The sequence below is a fragment of the Oncorhynchus clarkii genome, chromosome 19 (assembly GCF_045791955.1).
Source record: "Oncorhynchus clarkii lewisi isolate Uvic-CL-2024 chromosome 19, UVic_Ocla_1.0, whole genome shotgun sequence".
NCBI lineage: Eukaryota > Metazoa > Chordata > Actinopteri > Salmoniformes > Salmonidae > Oncorhynchus > Oncorhynchus clarkii.
Genome location: NC_092165.1, coordinates 16893369 through 16920171, shown reverse-complemented (window position 1 = coordinate 16920171; position 26803 = coordinate 16893369). Strand labels below are relative to the sequence as shown.

Sequence of the window (26803 nt, the reverse complement as noted above, 5' to 3'; positions counted from 1 at the left end):
ACCTAAACAAATAAATATATAATGATATTCCAAAAAAGGTCCAGAAATAAGGATGACAAATATACATTCTATTTGGACACAGTTCTATTAGAACACACCAAAAACTACACATATCTAGGACTAAATATCAGCAACATAGGTAACTTTCACATGGCTGTGAATGAGCTGAGAGACAAAGCAAGAAGAGCATTCTATGCCATTTAAAGGAACATCAAAATCAAAATTCCAATTAGAATCTGTCTCAAAATGTTTCAATCAGTTATAGAACCAATTGCTCTATATGGCAGTGAAGTATGGGGTCCAATCTCTAATAATGAATTTACCAAATGGGACAAAAATCCAATCGAAATACGGCATGCAGAGTTTTGCAAGACTGTATTGCAAGTGCAAAGAAAAACTCCAAATAACGCATGTAGAGCAGAATTGGGCCAATACCCCCTCCTCATTCGAATAGAAAAAAGAGCCATCAAATTTTACAACCATCTAAAAACAAGTGACCCCAAAACATTCCATCACACAGCTCTACAATGTCAAGAGATTAAGCAAGAGAAGAGTCCCCTCAGCCAGCAGGTTCTGAGGCTCAGTTCACCAACCCAAACCAACCCCATAGAGCCTCAGGACAGCACTCAGAAAATCTGGCCCAACCAAATCATCACTAAACAAAAACAAAAATATATCACCTATTGGAAAGACACCACAAAAAAATCAAAGTAAACTTCAATGCTATTTGGCTCTAAACAGACCGTACATGGTGGCAGACTATCTGACCACTGTGACTGATAGAAAACTGAGGAAAACATTGACTAGGTACAGACTCAGTGAGCACAGTCTGGCTATAGAGACCGGTCGTCACAGACAAACCTGGCTGCCCAGAGAGGACAGGCTGTGCTCACTCTGCTCCAGGGGAGAGTTAGAGACAGAGCTGCATTTCCTATTACACTGTGACAAATACTCAGACCTAAGAGAATATTTCTTTCCCAAAATTATAATTCAATACAAAGAATTTGAAACTATAAAAGATGAAGAAAATATCAAATCATTATTGGGTGAAAAGCCAAAATGTGCAGTTTTGGCAGCCAAATATGTGTCCTCCTGCTACAACCTGAGGGACAGCCAGTGAAAAGTGCAAAGTAATGTCGATAATATTTCCCATCTTGTTTTGTTTTGTCTTTCATACCACGTCATGTGTCTTCTCAGTCACGTTGACACTGGTCTACTACCATTGCTTTAATGTATTGTTGTTCTCATTAATATTGTTGTTGTTAATGGTAATCCCATCTCCACTACTACTATTATTATTGCTGTTGATCCCACCATTTATTCACATATAAATATATATATATTATATATAAATATATTTTTTTAAATTATTTTTTCGATATTTATACTTTGGCAATGTAAGTAATAATAAACTTGCCATGTCAATAAAGTCAATTGAATGAGAGAGAGAGAGAGAGAGAGAGAGATGGGTGTCCTTGTGTGTTTTGGGAAGGGGGCAGGGACGAGCGTGTCGACAGCCCAGTGATCTGATTGGCCGACGGCCGTGTGCTAGAATTTAGAGCCAGGAGCAGAACAGCATGTGCCGTAGAGACTCTGAACACCAACAGACAAAAATATACAGTAATATAGCGTATAATAGTAATAGCTACATTATGCCTCACACGGTGCATTCAGAAAGTATTCAGACCCCTTGACTTTTTCCACATTTTGCCACGTTACAGCCTTATTCTAAAATGGATTAAATTACTTTTTTTGCTTATCAATCTGCACACAATACCCCATAATGATGAAGAGAAAACAGGTTTTTAAATATATTAAAAATAAGAAACAGAAATACCTTATTTACATAAGTATTCAGACCTTTTGCTATGAAACTCGAAATTGTGTCCATTTATCATCCTTGAGATGTTTCTACAACTTGATTGTTGTCCACCTGTGGACCAATCAATTGATTGGAAATTATTTGGAAAGGCACACAACTCTCTAAATCATGTCCCACAGTTGATCGTGGATGACAGAGCAAAAACAAAGCCATGAGGTCGTAGGGATTGTCTGTAGAGCTCCGATACAGGATTGTGTCGAGGCACAGATCTGGGAAAGGGTACCAAAACCTTTCTGCAGCATTGAAGGTCTCCAAGAGCACAGTCGCCTCCATCATTCTTAAGTGGAAAAAGTTTGGAACCACCAAGACTCTTCCTAGAGCTGGCAGCACAGCCAAACTGAGCAATCGGGAGAGAAGGGCAAAGAACCCAATGGTCACTCTGACAGAGCTCCAGAGTTCCTCTGTTGAGATAGGAGAACCTTCCAGAAGGACAACCATCTCTGCAGCACCCCACCAATCAGGCCTTTATGGTAGAGTGGCCAGACAGAAGCCACTCTTCAGAAAAATGCACATGATAGTCGCTTGGAGTTTGCTAAAAGGCACCTAAAGGACTTCATACAGACTGTATGAAACCAAGATTGAACTATTTGGCCTGAATGCCAAGCGTCATGTCTGGAGGAAACTTGGCACCATCCCTACGGTGAAGCATGGTGTTGGCAGCATCATGCTGTTTGGATGTATTTCAGTGGAAGGGACTGGGAGACTAGTCAGGATCGAGGGAAGATGAACGGCGCAAAGTACAGAGAGATCCTTGATGAAAACCTGCTCCAAAGCGCTCAGGACCTCAGACTGGGGCGAAGGTTCACCTTTCAACAGGACAACGACCCTAAGCAAACAGCCAAGAAAACGCATGAGTGGCTTCGGGACAAGTCACTGAAGGTCCTTGAGTGGCCCAGCCTGAGCCCGGACTTGAACCCTCTCGAACATCTCTGCAGAGACCTGAAAATAGCTGTGCAGCGATGCTCCCCATCCAACCTGGCAGAGCTTGAGAAGATCTGCAGAGAAGAATGGGAGAAACTCCCCAAATACAAGGTGTGCCAAGATTGTAGCGTAATACCAAAGAAAACTCGAGGCTGTAATCGCCACCAAATGTGCTTCAACAAAGTACTGAGTAAAGTGTCTGAATACTTATGTAAATGGGATATTTCAGTTTTTTTTAAACCAGTTTTTACAATGTCATTATGGGGTATTGTGTGTAGATTGATGAGGGAAACAAACTATTTATTCCATTTTAGAAAAAGGCTGTAACGTGACAATGTGGAAAGAATCAAGGGGTCAATACTTCCGAATGCACTTTATACACTGAGTATACCATACATTAGGAACACCTTCCTAGTATTGAGTTGCACCCCCCCCCACCCGCCCCTTTGCCCTCTGAACAGCCACAATTCGTCTGGGCATGGACTCTACAAGGTGTCGAACGTGTTTCACGGGGATGCTGGCCCCATGTTGGGGATGCTGGCCCCATGTTGACTCCAATGCTTCCCACAGTTATGTAAAGTTGGCTGGATATCATTTGGGTGGACCATTCTTGATACTCAATGTAAACTGTGTTCGGTGTGAAAAACCCAGCAGCTTAGCAGTTCTTGTCACTAACCGGTGCGCCTGGCACCTACTACCATACCCCGTTTTTGTCATTCACCCTCCGAATGGCACACATACACAATCCATGTCACAATTGTCTCAAGGCCTACAAATCCTTATTTAACCTGTCTCTCCTTCATCTACACCACATATGTCAGAGTCAAGGCCCGCGGGCCACATCCGGCCCGCAAGAAGGTTTTTTACGGCCCCTGGGATGATCTTGATTTATTATTAGAACCGGCCCGCAGCAAGCCGGCAGCCCGCAGATCTTTTACACGCACCAATACTACATTTCCCACAATGCAAAGGTGACGCACCGAGCAGTAGGCTGCTTCATTTCAATATTTATTGGCACAGCAGTCGTCAGCATCACAGTAAAATTAACTTTCAGATACCCATCAAAAATGGCAAAACGGAAGGTGGATACTGAGAACCGGGGGTTTCAAACAAGGTGGGAGTCGGAGTATATGTTCACGAAGGTAGCTGGAAAACCTGTGTGTCTTCTGTGTGGAGAAAGTGTGGCGGTACTGAAAGAGTATAATCTGAGACGACATTATGAAACGAAACACGCGGACAAAAACAAGAATATGGACATGGAACAAAGGCTACAAAAGGCAGAGGAATTAAAACGAGGCCTCAAATCTCGACAGGCTCTGTTCAAAAAAGCCAAATCACAAGGCCAGGCTGCTGTCAAGGCCAGTTTTATTTTGGCAGAAGAGATCGCTAAATCAGCCCGGCCATTTACGGAGGGGGATTTCATCAAAAACTGCATGATTAAAGTTTGTGACGAAGTTTGCCCAGAAAAAAGGCAACTCTTTTTAAATGTGAGTCTGAGCAGAAACACCATTGCCGAGAGAGTAGACCAGTTGTCCATCAATCTAAAAGAGCAGCTTGTGAAAAAGGGAAAAGATTTTATTGCATATTCCTTGGCTGTGGATGAGAGCACCGACATTTCTGACATTGCCCAGTTGTCAATTTTCATCCGCGGAGTGGACTCCAACCTAAGCGTGACAGAGGAGTTTTTGGCTTTACGTCCTATGCATGGCACAACTACGGGGCATGATTTGTATGAAGAGGTGTCAAGATGTGTAAATGAGATGGAGCTGCCTTGGGAAAAACTCGTGGGTTTGACAACCGACGGAGCACCTGCGATGTGTGGACACAGGAGCGGACTGGTGGCGAAGATACGGGAAAAGATGCAAGAGGAAAACGCGACAGGTGAGCTGACAGCTTATCATTGTATCATACACCAGGAAGCGTTGTGCGGTAAAGCCTTGAAAATGGAGCATGTAATGAGCATCATCACGCGCACAGTTAACTTTATCAGAGCCAAAGGTTTGAATCACCGCCAGTTCAAGGCATTTCTGACGGAGTTAGAAACGGAGCATGGTGATTTGCCTTATCACACAGAGGTGCGATGGCTAAGCCAGGGAAAGGTGCTTCAAAGATGTTTCGAGCTTCGTGAGGAGATTTGTCTGTTCTTGGACAGCAAAGGGAAAGACACAACACAACTCCGAGACGAAATGTTTCTGTGTGAAATGGCTTTTCTGTGTGACATTACGAGTCATCTGAATGCAATAAACTTGCAGCTGCAGGGTCGGGATCGTGTCATCTCTGATATGTACAGTACAGTGAAGGCATTTAAAACCAAACTGACTCTGTGGGAGACGCAGATGCGGAAAGAAAATTTGAGCCACTTTCCCAGCTGCCAGACCATGAAAGAGAAGCTCTCTACCAGTGCATTCCCGAGCACACAGTTGGCTGATAAAATAGGTATGCTTGCCGCTGACTTTCGACGCCGATTTGCTGACTTTGAAGCACAAAAAAGCAGGTTGGAACTGCTCGGTAACCCATTTGCTGTTGACGTGGAAAGCTCACCACCAAACCTCCAAATGGAGTTGATTGACCTCCAATGCAATGATGCACTGAGGGCAAAATATGCGGCAGTGGGTGCTGCGGAGTTCGCCCGTTTCCTCCCCGGCACAATGCCCCAGCTGCGCATCCAGGCTGCTCAAACGTTGTCTATGTTTGGCAGCACATACCTGTGTGAACAACTGTTTTCTTTGATGAACCTGAACAAAACATCACACAGAAGTCGACTTACTGCTGAACACCTCCACTCAATTCTGAGGATTTCTTCAGCTCAGAGCCTTACCCCGAACATTGATGAACTTGTGGAAAAGATGGGACACCACCAAGTATCACCCTCAACCTCAAACAAGTGAACATTACTGTGCAATCACATATTTAGAGTTTTTACTCAGTTCAAGTTTAAAAGTTAAAATTTAATATTTGTTTTCACTGCATGTTACTTCTCCTTAAACAAAGTGTTGTTTTTGATTAATAGATTTTTGCACTTTATTTTTTTGTATTTCAATCCAATTATATTTTAAAAATATTTCAGTTGAGTGGATGATAGAAAATTGCTATTATTGTTTTTTCTTTGAAGTAAATTTAGCCCACTTTTGCTAAAATAGAAAATATAGTCTACTGATGGTGCCTTGAATACCGGTTTCTTTCATTTAATGTTCATGTTATGGGGATATTTATATAAAGGAAATTTGTCTTTTGTGTCTGTTGAAAATTAAAGATTACTGACAGAGCCATAAGAAAATATTGCTTTATTTATCTGATCATATTGTAATATATTTGTTAGGTTTTCAGTAGGTTCAATTAGGTTCACTAGACTATATGCGTCATTTAAAAAATTTTCAATGAACATTCGAACAGTCCGGCCCTCGTCTTGTAGCTGATTTTTTTATTTGGCCCTCCGTCCATTTGACTTTGACACCCCTGATCTACACTGATTGAAGTGGATTTAACTAGTGACATCAATAAGGGATCATAGCTTCACCTGGATTCCCATGGTCAGTCTACAGTGCCTTGCGAAAGTATTCGGCCCCCTTGAACTTTGCGACCTTTTGCCACATTTCAGGCTTCAAACATAAAGATATAAAACTGTATTTTTTTGTGAAGAATCAACAACAAGTGGGACACAATCATGAAATGGAACGACATTTATTGGATATTTCAAACTTTTTTAACAAATCAAAAACTGAGAAATTGGGCGTGCAAAATTATTCAGCCCCCTTAAGTTAATACTTTGTAGCGCCACCTTTTGCTGCGATTACAGCTGTAAGTCGCTTGGGGTATGTCTCTATCAGTTTTGCACATCGAGAGACTGAAATGTTTTCCCATTCCTCCTTGCAAAACAGCTCGAGCTCAGTGACGTTGGATGGAGAGCATTTGTGAACAGCAGTTTTCAGTTCTTTCCACAGATTCTCGATTGGATTCAGGTCTGGACTTTGACTTGGCCATTCTAACACCTGGATATGTTTATTTTTGAACCATTCCATTGTAGATTTTGCTTTATGTTTTGGATCGTTGTCTTGTTGGAAGACAAATCTCCGTCCCAGTCTCAGGTCTTTTGCAGACTCCATCAGGTTTTCTTCCAGAATGGTCCTGTATTTGGCGCCATCCATCTTCCCATCAATTTTAACCATCTTCCCTGTCCCTGCTGAAGAAAAGCAGGCCCAAACCATGATGCTGCCACCACCATGTTTGACAGTGGGGATGGTGTGTTCAGATGTGTTGCTTTTACGCCAAACATAACGTTTTGCATTGTTGCCAAAAAGTTCAATTTTGGTTTCATCTGACCAGAGCACCTTCTTCCACATGTTTGGTGTGTCTCCCAGGTGGCTTGTGGCAAACTTTAAACAACACTTTTTATGGATATCTTTAAGAAATGGCTTTCTTCTTGCCACTCTTCCATAAAGGCCAGATTTGTGCAATATATTGTTGTCCTATGGACAGAGTCTCCCACCTCAGCTGTAGATCTCTGCAGTTCATCCAGAGTGATCATGGGCCTCTTGGCTGCATCTCTGATCAGTCTTCTCCTTGTATGAGCTGAAAGTTTAGACGGACGGCGAGGTCTTGGTAGATTTGCAGTGGTCTGATACTCCTTCCATTTCAATATTATCGCTAGCACAGTGCTCCTTGGGATGTTTAAAGCTTGGGAAATCTTTTTGTATCCAAATCCGGCTTTAAACTTCTTCACAACAGTATCTCAGCCCTGCCTGGTGTGCTCCTTGTTCTTCATGATGCTCTCTGCGCTTTTAACGGACCTCTGAGACTATCACAGTGCAGGTGCATTTATACGGAGACTTGATTACACACAGGTGGATTGTATTTATCATCATTAGTCATTTAGGTCAACATTGGATCAATCAGAGATCCTCACTGAACTTCTGGAGAGAGTTTGCTGCACTGAAAGTGAAGGGGCTGAATAATTTTGCACGCCCAATTTTTCAGTTTTTGATTTGTTAAAAAAGTTTGAAATATCCAATAAATGTCGTTCCACTTCATGATTGTGTCCCACTTGTTGTTGATTCTTCACAAAAAAATACAGTTTTATATCTTTATGTTTGAAGCCTGAAATGGGGCAAAAGGTCGCAAAGTTCAAGGGGGCCTAATACTTTCGCAAGGCACTGTATGTCATGGAAAGAGCAGGTGTTCTTAATGTTTTGTACACTCAGTGTATAGTTAGTTATATCCGTAGAATCTATTCCTATGGTTATAATAACTAACATATGTATTTCAGAGGAGGCTGGTCAGAATCACATCACCTTTATTCACCAAGTACATTTAGACATACTCAGGACTGTACATGGTGACATGGTGTTGCTAGTGATAGACAATAGACAGTTTAAAGAAGGTTATATATATATATATACAACTAGGCAGAGTGAGCATAGAGCTATAAGAGAATGAGCAGACATACAAATATACAGTGGGTATACGGTGGGTATATTGTTGATATACAGTGGGTATATTGTTGATATACGGTGGGTATATTGTTGATATACGGTGGGTATATTGTTGATATACAGTGGGTATATTGTTGATATACGGTGGGTATATACAGTGGGTATATTGTAGACATACAGTGGGTATATTGTTGATATACAGTAGGTATATTGTTGATATACAGTGGGTATATTGTTGATATACGGTGGGTATATACAGTGGGTATATTGTAGACATACAGTGGGTATATTGTTGATATACAGTGGGTATATTGTTGATATACAGTGGGTATATTGTTGATATACAGTGGGTATAATGTTGATATACAGTGGGTATAATGTTGATATACAGTGGGTATATTGTTGATATACAGTGGGTATATTGTTGATATACAGTGGGTATATTGTTGATATACAGTGGGTATAATGTTGATATACAGTGGGTATAATGTTGATATACAGTGGGTATAATGTTGATATACAGTGGGTATATTGTTGATATACAGTGGGTATATTGTTGATATACAGTGGGTATAATGTTGATATACAGTGGGTATATTGTTGATATACAGTGGGTATAATGTTGATATACAGTGGGTATATTGTTGATATACAGTGGGTATATTGTTGATATACAGTGGGTATATACAGTGGGTATATTGTTGATATACAGTGGGTATATTGTTGATATACAGTGGGTATATTGTTGATATACAGTGGGTATAATGTTGATATACAGTGGGTATATACAGTGGGTATATTGTTGATATACAGTGGGTATATTGTTGATATACAGTGGGTATATTGTTGATATACAGTGGGTATAATGTTGATATACAGTGGGTATAATGTTGATATACAGTGGGTATAATGTTGATATACAGTGGGTATATTGTTGATATACAGTGGGTATATTGTTGATATACAGTGGGTATATTGTTGATATACAGTGGGTATATTGTTGATATACAGTGGGTATATTGTTGATATACAGTGGGTATAATGTTGATATACAGTGGGTATATTGTTGATATACAGTGGGTATATTGTTGATATACAGTGGGTATATACAGTGGGTATATTGTTGATATACAGTGGGTATATTGTTGATATACAGTGGGTATATTGTTGATATACAGTGGGTATATACAGTGGGTATATTGTTGATATACAGTGGGTATATTGTTGATATACAGTGGGTATATTGTTGATATACAGTGGGTATATTGTTGATATACAGTGGGTATATACAGTGGGTATATTGTTGATATACAGTGGGTATATTGTTGATATACAGTGGGTATATTGTTGATATACAGTGGGTATATTGTTGATATACAGTGGGTATAATGTTGATATACAGTGGGTATAATGTTGATATACAGTGGGTATAATGTTGATATACAGTGGGTATATTGTTGATATACAGTGGGTATATTGTTGATATACAGTGGGTATATACAGTGGGTATATTGTTGATATACAGTGGGTATATTGTTGATATACAGTGGGTATATTGTTGATATACAGTGGGTATATACAGTGGGTATATTGTTGATATACAGTGGGTATATTGTTGATATACAGTGGGTATATTGTTGATATACAGTGGGTATATTGTTGATATACAGTGGGTATAATGTTGATATACAGTGGGTATAATGTTGATATACGGTGGGTATATACAGTGGGTATATTGTAGACATACAGTGGGTATATTGTTGATATACAGTGGGTATATTGTTGATATACGGTGGGTATATTGTTGATATACGGTGGGTATATACAGTGGGTATATTGTTGATATACAGTGGGTATATTGTTGATATACAGTGGGTATAATGTTGATATACAGTGGGTATATTGTTGACATACAGTGGGTATATTGTTGATATACAGTGGGTATAATGTTGATATACAGTGGGTATACGGTTGGCATACAGTGGGTATATTGTTGATATACAGTGGGTATACGGTTGATATAGTGGGTATATTGTTGATATACAGTGGGTATACGGTTGATATACAGTGGGTATATTGTAGACATACAGTGGGTATATTGTTGTTATACAGTGGGTATATTGTTGTTATACAGTGGGTATATTGTTGTTATACAGTGGGTATGTTGTTGTTATACAGTGGGTATGTTGTTGATATGCAGTGGGTATTCTGCTGATATACAGTGGATGTACACATTTACAGTATCAGTGTGAATGTATCTACATGCAGAAACATGAACAGAGTGCAAATGCAGTATAGTGCAGTTATTTTGTGTACAGTTCAGAGACGGCTTAAAGCAGGGTGTAGCATAGAGTGCAGTCCTTTAGTCTCTATGGGCCACAGCACGCGGTAAGAAACCTTTCAGGTAACGGGAGGTTTTGGTCATGAGTGGTGGGAGGAGCTCATTATAATGGCTGGAATGGAATGAATGTAATGGAGACAAACGTGGTTTCCATATGTTTCATACCGTTCCATTAATTCCATTTCAGCCATTACAATGAGCCCGTCCTCCTATAGCTCCTCCCACCAGCCGCTGGTGTGTTCTGGGAACTTTGGATATGTCCTTGTTGTGTCCATGTAGAGGAGAAGGATGGTGTGTGTGTGTGTGTGTGTGTGTCTTACCGTGAGGGAGGTGAAGGTGAGGCAGATTCCTCCGAAGCCGTTGAAGGAGACTGCGATGAAAATGAGGGCCGAGAGTACTGGAGGAGGAAAGGGAGGAGGAAGGAGGAGACCGTTAAGTGAGATCTATGTGTGCAGTGTAATGTAATAAGCAGATGTGTTCAATGTGATGTTTCTGTACATTTCGTGTTCATTTACAGTGACTTACAGCGGCTTAGGATCCTTACCTTCGGGGTTATAAGCAGCTCCAGCTATCATGGCACAAGAGAAAGCAAAACACGCACTGAAAGAGAGAGAGAAATGATGATGACGTTGACTGATGGAAGATAATGATGATGACGATGGATGTGAAGATAATGACTCTGGTCATGACGATTGTTAAAAAAGTTATAATGGTGACAATGACAATCAGTGTTAATCGCTGATGATTTACTATTACTATAATGATGACGGCAATGACGATGATGATGTGTCCCGTCTTTTACCTGCCGAGGAGGCGGAGCGGGCGGGGCCCGTACTTGTCCATCAGGATACCTAGCGGCAGAGTGGCTGCACTCAGCAGGAAGGAGCCAATGGTAAAGCCCAGATTCAACATCTCTTCCTGGTCCACGCAGCTATGCCAGATACCACTGTCCCACGAACTGATGTTACTGAACACTGTCTCGTTGTCTGGGGGGGGGGGGGGGGGGGGGGGGGTGAAGAAAGAGAGGGGAGAAAGAGAAGGGTAAGAAGGTGGAGAGAGAGAGAGAAAGAGCGAGGGGAGAAAGGTAGGGAGGTGGCGAGAGAGAGGGGGGAGCAGGAAAAGGGTAAGGAAGGGGACGAGAGAGAGGGGAGTTGAGAACTATACAAGACACAGGAAACCACATGTGCTATAGACATATATATCTCTATGGACGTATACAGGGGTGAATCCCAAGTTCCACTGGAGTTGAATTTTCACTTAGTCATGCATTGATATCAGTGGTCGTTAGGATTCACCCCACAGTATCTATGCATAGGTTTATGTATACCTGGGGTCAATTCCATTTCAATTCCAGACAGTTTGGAAAGTACTCTGAAGTTCTCTTCTGTGCTTTTCAATGAGAAACATTTTGAATTGGCATTTGGTCTATTTTCTGAATTGACTGGAATTTAAATGGAATTGAACCCTGAAGTATACGGCATCCCTTAGTATGGAAATGACCCCAAACCTGAAGTATACGGCATCCCTTAGTATGGAAATGACCCCAACCCTGAAGTATACGGCATCCCTGTGTGAGTGTTACCCATGGACGGGGACGTACCTGTGCAGAGGTGTGAGTAGAAGCCCTCGTTCTTGAGCATGATGAGTAGCGATCCCCAGCCCAGCAGCACAGCAGAGAACAGCAGGTTCTCTATGACCGCAGTCACCGCCATCCACCACCGCCTACGGTAGGCCTGGGCCAGAGAAGGAGCCATCGCTGCTCTGGGGGGAGAGAGAGAGAGCGAGGTGGTAGAAAGAGAAAGACAAGAGGAAGGGGAAGACAGGGGAGAGAGAGTTTAACGTTTAACAATCCTTTCTTAAAGACTGAAGTACTGCACACACTCTCCATACGGAACTTCAAAGTTGCATCAACAACGTCAAAGGTCGACAAAAACTAAAAATACATATCAAAGCAAGAAAGGATGTTTTTCTTTTTTAAGTATGCAGCTGCTTTCCTCCTCACTTTCATCTGAGCTCAGAGAGCAACAAAACGGACGAGGACGGCAATATAAACCCTCTGTGGGATCCTACCACTGAGAGTGAGGTTAACCACACGACTGACTCGTCATCACCACCATCACGGCGACCACATCATTCTGGTTTCTGGAAGGAAGCGGTGCTGACTGGTTTCTCTGCCAATTCCGCTATAATCCCTGAATGTGTTGACTTTCTATAAAACATATAGAATATATGCTCCCCCTCCCTTAACATGACAGACTGGTGGAATGAAGACTTCGAAAGACGGATGTAACGGATCCAAGAGAAATTGAATTATTTCATGAGTTGCATAATCAATTGTGGAAATACTCTGAATGTAGACTATTCTAAGTTAGCAAAAAAACACACAGATCTGTCTGTAATGTAGTGCTGAGCGAATAACCGAAATGTTGGTTATTTATCATTATTGTTGGTTTCAATTATTTAAATTCCATTTAGTTATTTAATTTTTTGGGAGCTCATTGCGCACATTTGCCAGTTCCCCTAAAGATAAATCAGATCAAGCCCGAACTGTGCAATGTAGTAGGGAGTTTTAGTTTAGTGGAAAGAACTAACTGCCCTGAGGAGGGAGAGGAATAAGGGATTGGTGAAGAGGAGAATAAAGGAGAGACAAAGATGAGAAAAGACCTGAGTGGTGAGTAGAGTAGTGACCCCTGAATTGACTGTCACCCAGATCAAGAATGTTGTAAACCACCAAGGAGCCTCTGGCCACTTACCAACTCCCTCCAACAACAGTCCAACCTCAACCCAGGAGGAGCCCATGCTCAAGTCTCATCGCTCAGTCCTACAGGCGTCATCGTAGTTCCTCCAGGGAACCTGCACCTGGAACCCAAGATCCCAGCCCCCGAGCGGTATGTCGGCCACCCGGGAGAATGCCAGGGGTTCCTCACTCATTGTTCCCTGGTGTTCGAGCTACAGTCCTCCTCGTTCCACATCGATCGGGCCATGATCGCCTACATCATCTCTCTACTCTCGGGCAAGACCCCGACGTAGGCACCGGTAGTGTGGGAACAGCAGCCACCATCCTGGAACTCCATATTAGCCTTCGACTACCCAGTTGGCGGACGAGAAGCGGCCAGCTGACTGTTCAACATCCGCCAAGGGGTCAGACCATGAGTGGGTGGAATACGGAGGCCTTGGTCACCGCTTTCCACCAGAGTTTGTCTAACTCCATCAAAGATGAACTGGCCACTTAGGATCTGGGGGAGGACCCGAGTACCGATAATGCTGGCAATCAGGATCGACAACCGCCTTCGAGAACTCTTGAGACAACGCCTTTATGACACCACCCCAGTATCCCGGTTTCCTGAGAACCCCAAGCCCGCCGAACTCGGCATTGACGAGCCCATGCAGCTGGGACGCACACGTCTGAGCCCACAGGAGCGTGACAGGCGCATTCTCAAAGGCTGCTGCCTCTACTGCGGAGGTCTCAGCCATCTCCAAGCTACATGCCAATAGCTGACAGGAAATGCCAATGCTCGCCAGGACAAGGGGAGACCCTGACGAGCTGTGCAGATACCTCCCAGCTACCCAGTCACCGTCTGTCACTACCCACAACCCTCCACTGGGACAACCATCAGCACCAGATTCAAGCCTTCATGGACTCCGGGGCCACAGAGAATTTCATTGATCAAGACTTTAACAAAATACAAATCCCCTGCGTGAAATGTCCCATCCCTCTGCAGATTCAAGCCCTTGATGGATGCCCCATTGTCTCTGACTTGGTGGAATATCAGACCAAGCCCATTCTACTGTAGGTTCGGGTGAATCACTCAGAGACTTTTAGTTTCCTTTTGATCACAGCTCCCGAGAACCCTCTTATCCTAGGGTACCCCTGTCTAGCTCTACATATCCCACTATTCTCCTGGTCATGGACAATTACATCCGGGAGTCGCTGGAGGCAGGTTTCATTCACCCTTCTACATCCAGCGTGTGCAGACTTCTTCTTTGTGGGTAAGCAGGATGGAGGCCTGCGTCCTTGCATTGATTACAGCGGGCTGAACCGGATTACGATCAAGAATCGTTACCCCCCTACCTCTGATGTCCGCCTCCTTGGAGTTGGCAAAAGGGGCCCAATTCTTCACCAAACTGGACCTCCGTAACGCTTACAATCTGATGAGAATCAGGGAAAGAGATGAGTGGAAAACTGCCTTTAACACCCCTAGTGGTCACTATGAGTATTTAGTCATGCCCTTCGGATTATTGAACTTACCCGCAGTCTTTCAAGCATTGGTCAATGACACTCTTAGGGATATATTGAATCAGTTCGTCTTTGTTTACCTCGATGACATCTTGATCTTCGCCAAAACCCTTCCAGAACACATACTGCATGTCCACCAAGTGCTGAGACGCCTCCTGCAGGGTTGTTAACACAGTGTCCAAAGAAGGGCCAGAAGTATACAGAATGGTGCCGTCTGCGTTGAGGTGGATCAGAGACTCACCAGCAGCAAGAGCGGCATCATTTATGTATACAGAGAAGAGAGTCGGCCCAAGAATTGAACCCTGTGGCACCCCCAAAGAAACTGCCAGAGGCCCAGACAACAAGCCCTCCGATTTGACACACTGAACTCTATCAGAGAAGTAGTTGGTGAACCAGGCGAGGCAATCATTTGAGAAACCAAGGCTATTGAGTCTGCCGATGAGGATGTGGTGATTGACAGAGTCGAAAGTCTTGGCCAGGTCAATGAATACGGCTGCACCGTATTGTTTCTTATCGATGGCGGTTAAGATATCGTTTAGGACCTTGAGCGTGGCTGAGGTGCACCCATGACCAGCTCTGAAACCAGATTGCATAGCGGAGAAGGTGCGGTGGGATTCGAAATGGTCGGTAATCTGTTTGTTGACTTGGCTTTCGAAGACCTTAGAAAGGCAGGGTAGGATAGATATAGGTCTGTAGCAGTTTGGGTCAAGAGTGTTCCCGCTTTGAAGAGGGGGATGACCGCAGCTGCTTTCCAATCTTTGGGAATCTCAGACGACACGAAAGAGAGGTTGAACAGGCTAGTAATAGGGGTTGCAACCATTTCGGCAGATCATTTTAGAAAGAAAGGGTCCAGGTTGTCTAGTCCGGCTGATTTGTAGGGGTCCAGATTTTGCAGCTCTTTCAGAACATCAGCTGACTGGATTTGGGAGAAGGAGAAATAGGGAAGGCTTGGGCGAGTTGCTGTCGGGGCTACAGTGCTGTTGACCGGGGTAGGGGTAGCCAGGTGGAAAGAATGGCCAGCCATAGAATTTTTTTTATTGAAATTCAAAATTATAGTGGATTTATCGGTGGTGACAGAGTTTCCTATCCTCAGTGCAGTGGGCAGCTGGGAGGAGGTGTTCTTATTCTCCATGGACTTTACTGTGTCCCGGAACTTTTTTGAGTTTGTGTTGGGGGAAGCAAATTTCTGCTTGAAAAAGCCAGCCTTGGCTTTTCTAACTGCCTGTGTATATTGGTTTCTAACTTACCTGAAAAGTTGCATATCACGGGGGCTGTTCGATGCTAATGCAGAATGCCATAGGATGTTTTTGTGTTGGTTAAGGGCAGTCCGGTCTGGAGAGAACCAAGGGCTATATCTGTTCCTGGTTCTAAATTTCTTGAATGGGGCATGCTTATTTAAGATGGTGAGGAAGGCATTTAAAAAAATAACCAGGCATCCTCTACTGATGGGATGAGGTCAATATCCTTCCAGGATACCCGGGCCAGGTCGATTAGAAAGGCCTGCTCGCTGAAGTGTTTCAGGGAGCGTTTGACAGTGATGAGTGGAGGTCTCTTGACCGCTGACCCATTACAGATGCAGGCAATGAGGCAGTGATCGCTTGATTGAAAACTTGGTTGAAAACAGCAAAGGTGTGTTTAGAGGGCAAGTTGGTTAGGATGATATATATGAGAGTGCCCGTGTTTACGGCTTTGGGATGGTACCTGGTATGTTCATTGATAATTTGTGTGAGATTGAGGGCATCAAGCTTAGATTGTAGGATAGCTGGGGTGTTAAGCATGTTCCAGTTTAGGTCACCTAGCAGCACGAGCTCTGAAGATAAATGGGGGGCAATCAGTTCACATATGGTGTCCGGAGCACAGCTGGGGGCAGAGGGTGGTCTATAGCAGGCGGAAACGGTGAGAGAATTGTTTTTAGATAGTTGGATTTTTAAAAGTAGAAGTTCAAATGGTTTGGGTACAGACCTGGATAGTAGCACAGAACTCTGCAGGCTACCTCTGCAGTAGATTGCAACACTGCCCCCTTTGGCCGTTCTATCTTGTCTGAAAATGTTGTAGTTAGGGATGGGGATTTCAGAGTTTTTTGGTGGTCTTCCTAAGCCAGGATTCAGACGCGGCTAGGACATCCGGGTTGGCAGAGTGTGCTAAAGCAGTGAATAAAAACAAACTTAGGGAGGAGGCTTCTAACGTTAACATGCATGAAACCAAGGCTTATACGGTTACAGAAGTCATCAAAAGAGAGTGCCTGGGGAATAGGAGTGGAGCTAGGCACTTCAGGGCCTGGATTCACCTCTACATCACCAGAGGAACAGAGGAGGAGTAGGATAAGGGTACGGCTAAAAGCTATGAGAATTGGTCATCTAGGACGTCTGGAACAAAGAGTAAAAGGAGGTTTCTGGGGGCGATAAAATAGCTTCAAGGTATAATGTACAGACAAAGATATGGTAGGATGTGAATACAGTGGAGGTAAACCTAGGCATTGAGTGATGATGAGAGAGATATTGTCTCTATAAACATAATTGCAACCAGGTGTTGTCATCACATGTGTGGGTGGTGGAACTGAAGGGTTGGATAAGGTATAATGAGCAGGGCTAGAGGCTCTACAGTGAAATAAGACAATAAACACTAACCAGAACAGCAGTGGACAAGGCATATTGACATTAAGGAGAGGCATGCTTAGCCAAGTGATCATAAGGGTCCAGTGAGTAGTGAGGTTGGTTGGGGTCATGGCAATTCAGACAGCTAGCAGGGCCATGGGTAGCAAGCTGGCAGAGGATGTAGGTCTGTTTTTAGCCACCTCGTGCGTTTCCGTCGGTAGATTAGTGGGGTTCCGTGTGGTAGAGGGGACCGTTCAGATGGGAGTTCAGGTAACGTCGCGACGGAGGGGCCAGTTGGATAACTCCCTCGGGCAGATAACATCGGTAGTCCAGTCGTGAAGGCCCGGTGGGGCTCCGCGTTGGCAGTAAAACGGGTCCGGATAGGTGATTGTAGCCCAGGAGTGGCTGATGGAACTCTTCAGCTGGCTAGCTCCGTAATAATTTATGTTTGCTTCGGGACCGACGTAAGCCAATAGTCACTCGGATAGCAGCTAGCTAGCTGCAAGATCCAGGTATAAATATCCAGAGCTTGCGGTAGAAATCCAGGGATATGGAGAGAAAATAGGTCCGGTATGCTCTGGTCTGAGTTGCGTTGTACAAAACTGGCGATTAAAGACATTAATGACACTCAGTTGTGTCCTATTACTCATTATGATTTCCCTATTAAAGGGGGGGGGGGGGTGTTTTCTGGTTTCCTTTGCAGCTTTAATTGTTTTACAGGGGGTGTTTGTTTCCTGAGTGAGTTTTCGAAACTTAGTGGAGGGGTTTTCCCCAGTGTACTGTGATCCTGCGGCTACTGTTTATCAGTAAAGCATTTATGTCTATCCTTAACCACTGACTCCTCGTCTGGTCTCTTCCCTGCACCTGGGTCCAGCCTCACCACGTCACATTGACCTTACCGCTGTGTGTCTGACCTCATGCCGTGGACCTATCAGGTATCAGAGAGCAGGGACTGACACAAACACACACTATGTTATTTGCATGTGCCTATGGGCACACACATATGCACACAGCCTGACCTAGTTAGGGAGAGTTTAGCCTTGTGCAATGTGCCTTGTAAAAATGTAAATTCCAATGAGAAGAGTATAACTCCGGAGTATAACTCACAGAAATGTATATGTTTACCTGTGGCCAATAGGCATGACGTCTGTATGCATCAAACAAATGGATGTTAGATGTATGTGTGAGTACGTATAAGCACAGATAGAACAATGAGACAGATATTTCACCGGATGTATACACTTGAAGCATCCGCTCGGCGTGGCCGGCAGTGGGAGAAGATGGAACGAGATGGATTTTGGTCGGCATTCTGCTCATTTTCTCGTCAATGAAATATTTGATCTCAATTCAGTTTTCTCTTCCCCAAAACTAGAATCTGTTACGAACAGAGTGGACTGAAGTTTTGTAGACTTTACCCTTTGCAAAAACAACAAAAAAGCAACAAAAAAATATGTTGTTTAGAAGGAGAGCAAAGGCGAATTGAGTTTTTGCACACACGCACTTCAGAGTAGGCGGTCCCTAACATACATATGCAAATGGTTGTGAGAGCATGCCAATAGGATCTCGCTAGCTCTTGCTTGGCTCTGCCCACCACCTTCCTTGTTCTGCCCACTATGACTCATTTGTTCCCATTTGAAATGACCGGCTGTGGTCTTTCTTGGTTTAGTTATACAACATGTTTGATATAAGTGTGAATAAATGCCATTCTATCTGTGACTGTGTGTGTAGGTAAAGCAGGTTTGACTGAGGGTCTATTACCTCTCTTGAGCACAGGCCTGCATCCAGACTGGGACTTCGGCCAGCTGGGGCCAAAAATAGCTGCAGTGGTCACAGACCCAGTCCCACTTAACTACACCTGTACACTACATGGGAACACATCTATGTTGCACAGAATATCTGGTTATTACCATGACTGGAGAAGTGTTTAAAGAGAAACTTCACCCTTTTTCAACATGAAATTGGTCATCTCTAGCACCACCCTAACATCAAATCAAACTTTATTTGGCACATGCGCCGAATACAAGTGTAGACACCGTGAAATGCTTACTTACAAGCCCTTTACCAACAGTGTAGTTCAAGAAAGAGTTAAGAAAATATTTACCAAATAAACTAAAGTAAAAAAATATATAAAGAGTAACACAATAAAATAACAATGAGACTATATACAGGGGGTACCAGTCAATGTGCGGGGGGGTACAGGTTATTCGAGTAGCAGCAGTGTACAAAACAAATTGAGGGGGGGGGGTTGTAAATGTAAATAGTCTGGGGCAATTTGATTAATTGGTCAGCAGTCTTGCAGGCTTGCGGGTAGAAGCTGTCAATGAGCCTTTTGGTACTAGACTTGGCGCTCCGGTACCGCTTGCCGTGTGGGTAGCAGAGAAAAACTCTATGACTTGGGTGACTGGAGTCTCTGAACGTTTTTGGGGCCTTCCTCTGACACTGTCTAGTGTATAAACTCAGCAAAAAAAGAAACGGCCCTTTTTCAGGACCCTGTCTTTCAAAGATAATTCGTAAAAATCCAAATAACTTCACAGATCTTCATTGTAAAGGGTCTAAACACTGTTTCCCATGCATGTTCAATGAACCATAAACAATTAATGAACATGCACCTGTGGAACGGTCGTTTAGACACTTAACAGCTTACAGACAGTAGGCAATTAAGGTCACAGTTGTGAAAACTTAGGACAGTAAAGAGGCCTTTCTACTGACTCTGTAAACACCAAAAGAAAGATGCCCGGGGTCCCTACTCATCTGCGTGAACATACCTTAGGCATGCTGCAAGGAGGCATGAGGACTGCAGATGTGGCCAGGGCAATAAATTGCAATGTCCGTACTGTGAGACGCCTAAGACAGCGCTACAGGGAGACAGGACGAACAACTGATCGTCCTCGCAGTGGCAGACCACGTGTAACAACACCTGCACAGGATCGGTACATCCGAACATCACACCTGCGGGACAGGTACAGGATGGCAACAACAACACCAACAACACCAGGAACGCACAATCCCTCCATCAGTGCTCAGACTGTCTGCAATAGGCTGAGAGAGGCTGGACTGAGGGCTTGTAGGCCTGTTGTAAGGCAAGTCCTCACCAGACATCACCGGCAACAACGTCGCCTATGGGCACAAACCCACCCTCGCTGGACCAGACAGGACTGGCAAAAAGTGCTCTTCACTGATGAGTCACGGTTTTGTCTCACCAGGGGTGATGGTCGGATTCGCGTTTATCGTTGAAGGAATGAACGTTACACAGAGGCCTGTACTCTGGAGCGGGATCGATTTGGAGGTGGAGGGTCTGTCATGGTCTGGGGCGGTGTGTCACAGCATCATCGGACTGAGCTTGTTGTCATTGCAGGCAGTCTCAACGCTGTGCGTTACAGGGAAGACATCCTCCTCCTTCATGTGGTACCCTTCCTGCAGGCTCAACCTGACATGACCCTCCAGCATGACAATGCTGCTCGTTCTGTGTGTGATTTCCTGCAAGACAGGAATGTCAGTGTTCTGCCATGGCCAGCGAAGAGCCCAGATCTCAATCCCATTGAGCACGTCTGGGACCTGTTGGATCGGAGGGTGAGGGCTAGGGCCATTCCCCCCAGAAATGTGGGGGAACTTGCAGGAGCCTAGGTGGAAGAGTGGGGTAACATCTCACAGCAAAAATGGGCAAATCTGGTGCTGTCCATGAGGAGGAGATGCACAGCAGTACTTAATGCAGCTGGTGGCCACACCAGATACTGACTGTTACTTTTGATTTTGACCCCCCCCCCCTTGTTCAGGGACACATTATTCAATTTCTGTTAGTCACATGTCTGTGGAACTTGATCAGTGTATGTCTCAGTTGTTGAATCTTGTTATGTTCATACAAATATGTACACATGTTAAGTTTGCTGAAAATAAACGAAGTTGACAGTGAGAGGACGTTTCTTTTTTTCCTGAGTTTAGGTCCTGGTTTGCAGGAAGCTTGGCCCCAGTGATGTACTGGGCCGTACTCACTATCCTCTGTAGCTCCTAAAGGTCAGATGCCGAGCAATTGCCATACCAGGAGGTGATGCAACCGGTCAGGATGCTCTTGATGGTGCAGCTGTATAACTTTTTGAGGATCTGGGGATGGGACCCATAGGGTGGCGCACAACTGGCCCAGCGTCGTCCAGGTTTGGCCGGTGTAGGCAGTCATTGTAAATAAGAATTTGTTCTTAACTGACTTTCCTAGTTAAACAAATGTTAAATTACATGTTTTTTTTCTGTTCCGGTTCAGTATGAGCACATTCCAGATACAATCTCCTTATGTCATATAGATGTGGTTTTAAGTTATCTTTGCCTGCTCATAATTGACTATAATCACATGATTCACACCCGATGATGTCATCAGTGTCTCCGGATGATGCCATCGGAAAAAACATATTTTCTTCTATCTTTGTAACTACAAAACATAACCCGAACTGAGGGGGAAAAGGTGTTGTCGTGCCTTCTTCACGACTGTCTTGGTGTGTTTGGACCATGATAGTTAGTTGGGGATGTGGACACAAAGGAACTCTCGACCCGCTCCACCACAGCCCCATCGACGTTAATGGGGACCTGTTCAGCCCGCCTTTTCCTGTAGTCCACGATCTGCTCCTTTGTCTTGCTCACATTGAGGGAGAGGTTGTTGTCCTGGCACCACACTGCCAGGTCTCTGACCTCCTCCCTATAGGCAGTCTCATCGTTGTCGGTGATCAGGCCTACCACTGTTGTGTCGTCAGCAAACTTACTGATGGTGTTGGAGTCGTGTTTGGCCATTCGGTCATGGGTGAACAGGGAGTACATGTGAAAACGGCAGGTTTCTATGTTTTTTGTAGTTACAAAGATAGAAGAAAATATGTTTTTTCCGATGGCATCATCCGGAGACACTGATGACATCATCGGGTGTGAATCATGTGATTTTAGCCAACTATGATCAGGCAAAGATTACTTACTACCACATCTATATGACATAAGGATATTGTATCTGGAATGTGCTCATACTGAAACAAAACAGAAAAAACAAACAAACATGTAATTTAACCTTTTATTTAACTAGGCAAGTCAGAAAAAAATCTTATTTACAATGACGGCCTACACCGGCCAAACCTGGACGACGCTGCCCTACGGGACTCCCTTATCATGGCCGGTTGTAATGCAGCCTGGATTCAAACCAGGGTGTCTGTAGTGACGTCTCTAGCACTGAGATGCAGTGCCTTAGACCGCTGCGCCACTCGGTAGCCCAACATGGGAAAGTGTGAGACTTTGACCTCTAACCCCTGACCTCTCTGCTCCTCCCTCAGCTGAAACTTGTGTCCCCTCAGTTTTAGTTGTACGTCCCTAATATAAAAATAGCAAAATAAACGTTCAAATTATTGAGTGACAGCTTGGTGAAAAAAATCTGTATCTCCGCTGCGCTGTATCGACAAGCGGCGCAAGGAGAATGTCTCCATAGCCCTCTCCACCTCCGAGTCTTCCTGAAGGTCTTTGAACAGAGGAGGCGGCCAGGTTAGCCTAGAATCCTACCCTAGCCGCAGGTTTTCAGTCCAAAAACGTTATTTTAATAGCAACCGGTTCATACTGGTTTTCGTGGTTGTAAATGGAACTGTACGTCGTATTGGAAACGTGTTTATTTTCGGCATTGCTTAATTGATTACGTGGGTCGAATATGACCCACAGAAGTGTATTGTGCCATATCACAACGTGTTGCTGTACTCATGAGCGGACCATGGGGTGGCAGGGTAGCCTAGTGGTTAGAGCATTGGACTAGTAACCGAAAGGTTGCAAGTTCAAATCCCCGAGCTGACAAGGTACAAAATCTGTTGTTCTGCCCCTGAACAGGCCGTTTACCCACTGTTCCTAGGCTGTCATTGAAAATAAGAATTTGTTCTTAACTGACTTGCCTAGTAAAAAAAATGTTTTTCCATTTTTGAAGTGGGCCTTTACTGGTCTATTTGTGTGGCAAGACAGCTGTGCGTGGCTGCATCTCACTGTAGGCTGTGTTCTGGCTATTCGGATCTCCAGTCACCTTTTTGATTACTGTGTTTGTTTACCGTTTAACGTAACCAGCCTAAATATCGATCGTGCCTTTGTCGATCTGCTATTTTGTTTACTAGGTCTGTTTGTTTTGATCCGTTCGGCACTCGTTCGGCACTCATTCGTTCGCATTCGCATTCGCCGGGATTCTAAGCCAAACTGCTTGCTATTCAGTATTTTAGTTTGCACGCATGAATAACTAGGCGACTACTTTCAGCATTTAGTTAGCATTATGTTGGCAAGACAGCTGTGTGTACGGCTGCATTCATATAGGCTGTTTGTAATAGGTACATTACACAATCTTTCTTGTAGCCTACATTCATCACCAAGATGGGCCTTGCTTTAGTGTGTAGGGCGCTGTCCATTGTTCTGATACAGCGCAGCGGAGATCGGCTACTTTAAAATCACTCAATCAATGGCCTCTGCATTTGAACTATGTTTATTGCGGTATAGCGTGGCACCGGGTCTGAAGAATCCCCCTCCCCTGTCCATTTTGGTTGATCTCTCTCTTCTTACTATCTCGCTCTCCATCTAGTTCGTCTGTCTGTCTCTCTGATTCTTTCCACCCCGATGCCCCCCAGCAGAACAGATAAAGTTGTATCTCAACCTTGACACGGACAGACAGAGGATGGGCCCCAAATGGCACTCTACTCCCTTTATAGTTCACTCTGTAGGGAATAGGGTGCCCATTTGGGATGCATCCAGAGAGACAGACCTGCCACACGAGTCCTGTCCACAATGACTGACTGACTGACTGTCTGTCTGGCTGGTCGTGGTATGATCGCTATGACGACGATCACCAACGGGATGTCACGTCACTTCCAACCGTCACTCAGACGGAGACGGCAGGTAGCCTAGCGGTTTAGAGCATTGGGCCAGTAACCGAAAGATTGCTGGTTTGAATCCCAGAGCCAACTAGGTGAAAAATCTGTTGATGTGCCCCTGAGTGAGGAACTTAACCCTAGTTGCTCTGGATAAGAGTGTCTGTTAAACGACGAAGCAAAAAAAACAGGGAGATGTGGCTTGATAGTCATAGTTTCAACAGTGCTTGATGTGGGCTGAAATGGGTGCTGGTACTGTTTTATAGAGGAGCCTGTACATATTACTGGTGTGTACTGGCCCAATTCAGGCACTGGTCATAAGTCATTTTTTTGTTTTGTGTGCCAGTGGAACCAAATGGGGAAAAGGGGGAAATGGTCTGTCAATGATTTTTTTTCCCCTTCAGCAGGAAGATGGCGCCGACAGACATAGCAGCTCTGCTCCTAAGCAACTTTTGGAGTGTTTTTTTGTCCTTCACCCAGTACCCTGCCGTGAACTTAAGTCACTGTCACTAGCCGGCTACCACCCGATTACTCAACCCCTGCATCGTAGAGACTGCTGACCATTGTACATAGACATGGAATCACTGGTATCTTTAATAATGGAACACTGGTCACCTTAATGTTTACATACTGTTCTACTCATTTCATATCTATATACTGTATTCTAGTCAATGCCATCCCATTCAACCATTGCTGTATAAATACTATTCTATCCTACGTCTTCCACATATATACTAAATATTCTCTCCACATACTGTCCATAATGTCTATACATCCCATCATATATTTATGTTTATACTCCGGACTCCAACATTGCTTGTCCTAATATTTATACATTTATTCCATTCTTTTACTTCTAGATCGGTGTGTTTTGTGAATTGTTAGATACTACTGCGCCGTGGGAGCTAGGAACACAAGCATTTCACTACACCCGCACTAACATCTGCCAAAATACGTGCATGTGACCGATAACATTTCATTTGATTCAAAAGAGTTGGAAAGCATCATTAATAAGAAATCCAGCAAATCTTTTAGAGGAACAGAGGAAGTTGATAAAGATCTTCTTTATTGGTAAACATAATAATAAAGAAGCACTTTATCAACTTCCACTGTTCCTCCAAGAGTTGCTGGATTTCCAATTCCTGCTGTAGACACCAGCGAAGGCAGAGTAAATACACAATATGTTAACACTGGCACCACCATTCACTGGCCATGTCATGAACAGATCAGTCCACCAACTAACTGTGAAGTGTGTCGAGAGCGAGAGAGCGATGACGTCAGAGGGTTTGCATCACAATCAAGTCTGTGGCCCTGGTTGATTGGTGCTGTTGGCATGGTTATAGGTTGGTTTACTACTACTAGTAATATGGAGTTCAAATGGATAGTCACAGATCTCTTCTTAAAACCAGGGGTGGTAAAACCGCCCCACCTCTCTTTCGACTCACTCTCTGTCACTCACTCTCAGCTGTTTCCCCTAGTGCGGCCAGTCACTTGACCTCTCCTCGTGCTCCCCTGTGTGCGCACTAACAGCTGCGTCCAGGTGACACCGGCGGTGCCACCTTTTACGTGGACAGCGCATGGACTGCCCGTTGCCGCGTTCAAATCTGGACCTATTTCCAATTATACAAAGTTGACTATAAACAATGTACTGGTCACCCTCCATTATACTACTCTTATGGCTAAACGACACCTGAAACGTGTCAACAACAAATGTGATAGATATATATAATTAGCGCCAAACATACTAGTGTCAAAATTTACTTTAGCATTGTTTAAACTGATATAAAATCATCCTTGTCACGCTGTCTACACAAAAGGCATGTACATTAATAGGAAAACAAATGAAAGACTGTCATATAAAGAATGAAATAGAATGAGGGGAAAAAACAAATATTCAAGAGAAGTCTTGTGCCATGTGCGTAAAGTCAAATTCCTCTTACCACAGACACAAAAGATTCAAATTTCTGAACATGCAAAACCCCAAAATATGACAGAAATTACTTACTTCGGAGGATAATCCCTGAAAGAATCGATATCTACGGTAAATGGTTTATTTCCCGTCTTTAGTGGAAAAAAAAGCGGGACTTAAACTGTTCATGTGTTGCAATAACACGTTACAGTCAGTTACTGTGGGTCTTGTGAAACTTCACTTTCCATTCGGTTAGTTCCTCGTCACAACTTCATTACATCTGCATGGCTTTAAACCCCTCCTCTCGCCTTCCAACGGTCTATATAAATGGGACCCCCCCACAGCAACAAGTTTCCACTTACGCATGCACGCCCAGCTGTCAGTGGTACTTTACAGCTGTCAAATCTTCAAACCCTGCTCTACTGCGCCACCTTTCGGCGATGTAAAAAAATATACACTAACAGCATGTTTTTCCTGGTGAGGTTAGCCAACATCAGCGTTTCCCAATGTAGGCTGTTTTTTTTGCCCTAGCACTACACAGTGGATTGAAGTACCCAACTCTTCTTCAAGCTTTGATTTTTTTTGGGGGGGGGGGGGGGGGGGGGGGGGGGGGGGGGCAGGACCGAGCTTGGGAAACCA

At 44.0% G+C, this 26803-nt stretch overlaps 1 protein-coding gene across 3 annotated transcripts in view; it reads right to left on the bottom strand.

Annotated features, from left to right (window-relative positions):
• Positions 1–26462, bottom strand: part of LOC139374871 (large neutral amino acids transporter small subunit 3-like) — a 51375-nt gene extending 24913 nt beyond the window's left edge. The window contains exons 1-5 of one of the 3 annotated variants that reach the window (XR_011627741.1): positions 26261–26454; positions 12174–12334; positions 11376–11559; positions 11118–11173; positions 10894–10970 (exon numbers count right to left, since the gene is read on the bottom strand). Coding sequence is in view for 2 of the 3 variants with exons in the window: in XM_071116051.1 (XP_070972152.1) it covers positions 10894–10970; positions 11118–11173; positions 11376–11559; positions 12174–12327 (471 nt within the window). In the remaining variant the exon portion in view is untranslated. Of the gene's footprint in view, positions 1–10893; positions 10971–11117; positions 11174–11375; positions 11560–12173; positions 12335–12643; positions 12723–26260 lie in introns of those variants that run through there. The other 2 variants (XM_071116051.1, XM_071116052.1) reach the window with 2 other exon arrangements.
• Positions 26463–26803: the final 341 nt, after the last annotated feature.